The 7,309-nt window shown below is 31.0% G+C and overlaps 1 protein-coding gene across 4 annotated transcripts in view; it reads left to right on the top strand.

The window, feature by feature from the left end:
* Positions 1-7,309, top strand: part of LOC107440418 (receptor-type tyrosine-protein phosphatase kappa) — a 99,662-nt gene that overhangs the window by 87,239 nt on the left and 5,114 nt on the right. For all 4 annotated transcript variants that reach the window (XM_043054733.3, XM_043054732.3, XM_071177949.2 and 1 more), the window contains exons 12-14: positions 367-498; positions 2,677-2,805; positions 3,787-3,974. In XM_043054733.3, coding sequence (XP_042910667.1) covers positions 367-498; positions 2,677-2,805; positions 3,787-3,974 — 449 coding nt within the window. The remainder of the gene's footprint in view (positions 1-366; positions 499-2,676; positions 2,806-3,786; positions 3,975-7,309) is intronic.

Below are 7,309 nucleotides of genomic sequence, written 5' to 3' on the forward strand. Positions count from 1 at the left end.
TGCTTCCGGCTTTGCACCGACAGCACTGCTGACGTGAAATATCCTCAGTGGTAAACGGATCATGGGTTAGAGTCCCCTTGCCGTCAGGCTAACCGTGGAAGGTTCACGTGGTCTTCCTCTCCATGTAAAACAAATGCGGGTTAGTTCCATCAAAAAGTCCTGCACGAAGGCGAATTTCTCCCAATACTCGAGTCAGGAGTTCCCTTGTCTTCTGAATTTGGTTCAAAATGACAAGGCTACGGTGTTGAACATTAGTAGTCGCTAACCCATAAAATTGGTTCGGCTGTTCAACGACGGTTATAAAAATAAATAAAAAAGAGATCGTTTGTATTTTCATGGATGATGAATGAATGCTTGCTTTTACAGGGTTATTTGCGTTCCAAGGAGTTCATTGTGACAGAATGGCCCATGCAGCACACTGTTCCAGACTTTTGGTCCCTGGTATATGATCATGACTGTAATTCCGTTGTCGTTTTGTGCGATCATCCTCCTTCCAGCGTAAGTGCTTGATATCTTTGAACATTAATTAATGGCAACTATTTCCAAACGGTAAGGAAGAATAACATTAACCATCAGTCATTATTTATTGATTACAAATGAAGTCAAGTTTAAAATTAATAATAATAACAAGTCAGAGTTTTTTGAGTCAATTTGCAGCTCAATTTTCATAGATTTGTGGTTCTAATTTAATTTAGTTGGACAGAAACTATAAGCGTAAAAATTCTATAATTTGAGATGAAAAGTGATCTGCAGAGTTTCTGTTACCAGGATGAAAAGTAATCCAGGAGTGATTGTGAAACGAAGTGAAAAACCCTGAAATTTTTATGTGCAAAACTCGTTAACAAGATATCAATTTACATACTATTTATATTTAATATAATTTTTTAACCTGGCTTATAGTAACTCTAAATGAAGAAAAAACTTGGTTCTCACAAGAATTTCGATATTGGATTTTAAAATCGTGTGAATAGGAATCACGATATTGGATTTTAAGAACGCGAAAATACAAATCACTATGTTGGATTTTAAAATCACGTGAATATAAATCGTGATATTGGATTTACGAACGCTGAAATACAAATCGCGTTATTAGATTTTTGCATCGCGGATATACAAATCACGATGAATAATTTTTAGATCCAGTGAATACATGAAAAGCACGCCTTTGCATAATACGTAATGAAAATCGACATGATAAAGAAGAAAAAAAAATCTCATTTTCGAAAAGGGAAAATTAAGCACTTTTTAAAATCACTAAATGAAAAAAGCACCTTTATGGGCTTTTAAAAAACGAAAATAGGCATCTTTAAGCATTTTTTAAAAACACTAACTATGCGCCATGTTGAGTATATAATACGATACTCAATTTATGGTTCAAGAGGAGCGTCAGGAAGTAGCACAGACTGCATTGGCATGAGTTTTCGACCTTACCTCAGGACAAAAATGGGTATAATTTTGCTACGTCTGCCGCCTAATCTCATTAAAAGACCCGAACTGATACTTACGGCGGTTTGTGTGTCAGGCAGATTTTAAAACTTACTAAAATTCGATAAATAAAGAACTTTAGAAATTACGCGGACATCTCTTTAGTTGCAATCGATTTACTTCCACGCGGGCAAAGCCCCGGAGGTGAAAAAAATTTGGTTAATATATTGTTTAAAATTAATTAAGCTGTTAGGATTGGAGAAGGGGTTGAAGAATATTTAAAAACAGTTTCCCTGTGTATTTTGTTTGGTTACCTTTGAAGTTTATATGTTGCTGTTAGATAATTTTGAAAAGTGACAAAGATGGTCGCCATGGAAGGTATTAATTTATTAAAAAAGAATTATGTAATTTTCTAAAAAATTATATAATTTATTAAAAAAGTGATTTGTTAAAAATTAAAAAAAAATATCGACTTCTTTAAAGGAAAAATATAATCATGAGCGGAATTTCAGAATTAGGGGTGGGGGGGGGATGAAAGCTGAAACATCATTCTCTCAATTAATTTAAATTTTTTTGTAAATTCTTTTAAGTACTGTTTTACTTTAACCATAGCACCTTTTAAGTACTTTTTAAGCACTTAAAAATATTTTTAAGCACTATATACAAAATGGAAAATAATTTTCAAAAACTTTACATGATCATGATAAAATAACCAGTTTCTGACAAAGAACTCTTTTCCTTGATTACATTAGCCACCCAAAAAGATAAGAGAGATTTTCAGTTCGATTTCAGAGGGAGGAAAATGAAGCCGGAAATTGAGAATTTATTGCAAAATGCAGCCGAGTTGCACATGAGAGTGCAAGAATAATTTAAACTGTATCCTGCTCAGTATATGCACATGCGGACCCGCAAGCATTTCATCAGTGATGTAAAATGATTGACGCTTTCATACGCTATAAAACGATGGTACGTCGAAATGCATTGTGTTTGAATGATTTGAGTAAACATTGAATAGAACAATGTGAAAAGCATGCTTTTGCATAATACGTGGTGGAAATCGACATGGTAAAAGGAAAAAAAAATCTCATTTTCGAAAAGGGAATTAAACTCTTTTTAAAAACATCCAATAAAAAACGCACCTTTAAGGGCTTTTAAAAAACGAAAATAAGCATCTTTAAGCACTTTTTAAAAACGCTATGCACCCTGGTAATGTGATAAAAATGCGTTCTAAAATGTCCTTCCTTTGTTTAGAGCTATCCTCAGTTCTATCCTACTGAGAAGGAGAAAGTAAAGAAGTTTGGTCCTGTCTTCACAATAGAGACCGTCTCCTTCAGCACACTGCCCAACATCAAAGCCTGGATATTCAAGATACTCAAGAAAGTGAGTCTCTTTCAATTCTCTTTACTGCCGCTTTCTGGATGTCTCCTCAGTCCAACCCTTGAAAGCAAAGTTGGCAAGGTTTAGGACAGAATGGATTAATCCACAGTTTAAACCGTCCTGTCCAAAACCCTTCTATTCAATTTATGTCCCAATTTTAAAAAAAATATTGTGAAAAATAGATAATTTTTCAATAAGAAACAGGATAGAGACAAGTTTTTGTTACATAGTGTATGTCACGGAAAAATGGAACTTATATGTCATGGTGTTTATATAGTGTATGTCATGGAAAAATGGAACTTATATGTCATGGTGTTTATATAGTGTATGTCATGGAAAAATGGAACTTATATGTCATGGTGTTTATATAGTGTATGTCACGGAAAAATGGAACTTATATGTCATGGTGTTTATATAGTGTATGTCACGGAAAAATGGAACTTATATGTCATGGTGTTTATATAGTGTATGTCATGGAAAAATGAAACTTATATGTCATGGTGTTTATATAGTGTATGTCATGGAAAAATGAAACTTATATGTCATGGTGTTTATATAGTGTATGTCATGGAAAAATGGAACTCATATGTCATGATGTTTATATAGTGTATGTCATGGAAAAATGGAACTTATATGTCATGGTGTTTATATAGTGTATGTCACGGAAAAATGGAACTTATATGTCATGGTGTTTATATAGTGTATGTCATGGAAAAATGAAACTTATATGTCATGGTGTTTATATAGTGTATGTCATGGAAAAATGGAACTCATATGTCATGATGTTTATATAGTGTATGTCATGGAAAAATGGAACTTATATGTCATAGTGTTTATATAGTGTATGTCACGGAAAAATGGAACTTATATGTCATGGTGTTTATATAGTGTATGTCACGGAAAAATGGAACTTATATGTCATAGTGTTTATATAGTGTATGTCATGGAAAAATACAACTTATATGTCATGGTGTTGTCCAACAGGTAGTTTCCTTGACGGAACTGATGTCCGGCGTGAAAGCAGAACCTAAAACGACGCAGCTGTTCTTCATCACTTGTTGGCCTCTGGGACATAAAGTTCCCACCTCTACCAATTCTCTTGTCGAGCTCATGAACATGGTGGAGAGATGGAGGCAGAGGACATCTTACGGACCAGTTCTCCTCGTCTCCAGGTAATTAAAATAGATCATTCACACACAAAAAATGCTTGTATTCCAGATTCGTTTATCAATGCAAGGGAACAAGTTGATATTTACACACTTGACCTTTTATATATTACATAGGCACATAGTAAATAAATATTCTGTGAATAAGAATAATAAAATGCAACAGACTCAGCAGTCTCAAGTAGCGTTGATTAACACTAAACACACCAACACTTAATGTATACCTATTTCTACCATAGCCGGTCAAATGACCGGACTTTATGTTTCTTGATTGAATGTGTGAAATATGGATGCTAGGTAGGAAATAAACTAAAAAACTTAATTATAACTAAACAAAATTGTATATTGCCAATTTTTATGCATTACAAACACAAGGAATAAGAATTTTTAATTCATTGCTCAATGCATTTTTTACACAGGCAGGGTGTGCATCCATTGTACATTTTCTGCAGACATATTTTTCACATTTAGAACAAATTTTGATGGTTTTATTTTCGTTACAATATCCTATTTGGCATGTCTTACGTTCAACCAGTATGTCATTATTTTCAGAAAATTCATTTTCATCAATTTCCGAAAAATCTTAACCTATATTATTTATTTCTTCTAAGAACTTGTGCTGTCTTGATTGTTTCGACATTTTTCTGGGTAAAAACTAACAGTTAGTTAGAAATAAAGTAAAGCTATCAAAATAAAATATAAGCTACTCACCAAAACTAGTAATCTAAAAATTGGATTGGCAAAAAAAAATTAGATTGCCAAAAATTGCCAATCTAAAATTTTAGGTACTTGCTTGAAATTTGAATTCTTAGTTATTCTGGTTGAATTAATTATGCAACAGTTTTTGCAGAAATGTTCAATTAATCGAATGCAATACACTGAACACGCATTACTTCGTCATTTCTGAACTTATAATTGTTAGAAGAAATCCCGAAGACAAATGTGCAAAAGCAATAAGATTTATATGCACATTTTTTATGCAAAAGTTTTTAGACAGTCATTCGACCGATTATGGTATGTTTAGTGTTAATATGTACCAAACTTTAACAAGCATGTCTCTACGTTTTGCCTTCACAACTGAGATTCATCCATTCTCTTTCGTCAGTTTTTTTTAAAGTAAATCAGGGTATTACCTTTTTAAGACATTATTTATTATTACCAGGGCTCGGACGTTGATGATAAAGGAATTTGTTTTGAATTTCCGTTTTTTTTTCTCTTTAGAACATTGTTTATCTTTCTTTTTTTTTTACGAATTTCGAATGATTTTTAGCATTTTACTAATTTTACTTTATAAATTGGTGTAAAAATTTTGCCTTTTAAATATCCTTCAAGAACAAATGTTGACTGAGTCATGACTGACATCCTTTAAATGTTGACTGATATACTTTAAAAACAAATGTTGACATTGAACTGAGAATTTCAAAATATAAGAATTTGATTTTGGATAGTAGGCAATGTTTCAATTTTAAGAATACCAGAAAACATACCATAATAAAATATTCGGATGTTTTTGTAGGTTGAAACAAAAATTCATAAATTTCATAGTTTAATTACCTTATTTTTTATTAAATTTATAAGTTATAGCTATTTAAAAAAGTTAATACATATTCTTAAAAATTTTAAAGGGTGGTATTTAAATTTTGATGGTTTTCAGGTTATTAATATCCTAGCTCTAATTATTATTAATCAAGTTCAAAGATTAAAATTTTGTAAACCTAGTCTCTTATCTAATATTTTTATAAATGTTTGTAAAAATGTAACTTTTAAGCCATGCTAGTTTGTTTGACATAAGAGGAATAAACGCATGTTTTAATTAGTTACTAAATAGCACTAACTTAAAATCAGTTACTCAGAGTTCAAAAACAAAGTTTTAAATAATACAAAACTTAATTACTATTCCCATGCTCTATCCTAAAATAGAGAATTCACACGAAAAATCCTACCAAAAAATTGCTTTTGTCTTTGAAATGTAGAATTACCATTTCACAAGAAATTTTATCGCATTCACAGTAATACTGAAAAAATAAAGAAAGAAGTTTAATATGTAATTTGAGATTAACTATTTTGAATGTAATGAATGGAAAATTTACCAAGCATTAATTAACTTTTTAAATTGTTGATTTCCAATTCAAAGTTTTTTGCATACGTGTCTAAATATAAAAATTTTTTCAGGTTTTTTTTTTTTCAATGTCAAATCTGGTTTTCGACATTATAGAGGTAAACACTATCAAAAACCAACTCTTTCCTTATGTTGTGCCAAAGCAAACAAAATTTTTCAACAATTTTTTTCTTACAATTAACAATTTTACTATTATGTACAAGTGCGCACAAATCAGGGATGAGAGTAGTCAGATAGTAAAAAAGAGGAAATCCAAGAATATATATATATATATATATATATATATATATATATAAACAAAAATTTGACAAAAAAGTGCGATTTTTAAACTTGTAAACCATGTGATTATAAATCCCGATATGAGTCTTTTAAATCACGTGGATATGAAACTCAACACCGAATTTAAAAAATGCGAAAATACAAATCATGATGCGTAATTTTTAGAGCACGATGCATAATTTTTAAATCGCGCAATATTACAACCGCAAAAACGAACCCACGACATTGGATTTTAAGCTCGCGTAGCTACATAGAGTTTTAAAAGCTCGTAAATACAAATCGCGATATTGGTTTTTTAAATCTCGTAAATAAGAATCGCAATGTACAATATTTAAATCGCCTGAATAAGAATCACAACGTTCAACTTTTAAATCAGGTAAATACGAAAATCGATGTTTGATAATAAAATCACGATTTTAAAAATGCATAAATACAAAACACGATATTGGACTTTTAAATCTCGTAAATATGAGTCATAATGTACGATATTTAAAAAGCGTAAATAAGAATTGCAATGCGCAACTTTTAAATCAGGTAAATACGAAAATCGATGATTGATATTAAAATCTAGTGAATAAAAATCGAGATATTTGCAGAGTCTGAACTTGGGATTTCTACATAGAGTTTTAAAAGCTCGTAAATACAAATCGCGATATTGGTTTTTTAAATCTCGTAAATAAGAATCGCAATGTACAATATTTAAATCGCCTGAATAAGAATCACAACGTTCAACTTTTAAATCAGGTAAATACGAAAATCGATGTTTGATAATAAAATCACGATTTTAAAAATGCATAAATACAAAACACGATATTGGACTTTTAAATCTCGTAAATATGAGTCATAATGTACGATATTTAAAAAGCGTAAATAAGAATTGCAATGCGCAACTTTTAAATCAGGTAAATACGAAAATCGATGATTGATATTAAAATCGCGTGAA

The sequence above is a fragment of the Parasteatoda tepidariorum genome, chromosome 2 (genome assembly GCF_982258835.1).
Source record: "Parasteatoda tepidariorum strain Cologne lab strain chromosome 2, Ptep-v5.0, whole genome shotgun sequence".
NCBI lineage: Eukaryota > Metazoa > Arthropoda > Arachnida > Araneae > Theridiidae > Parasteatoda > Parasteatoda tepidariorum.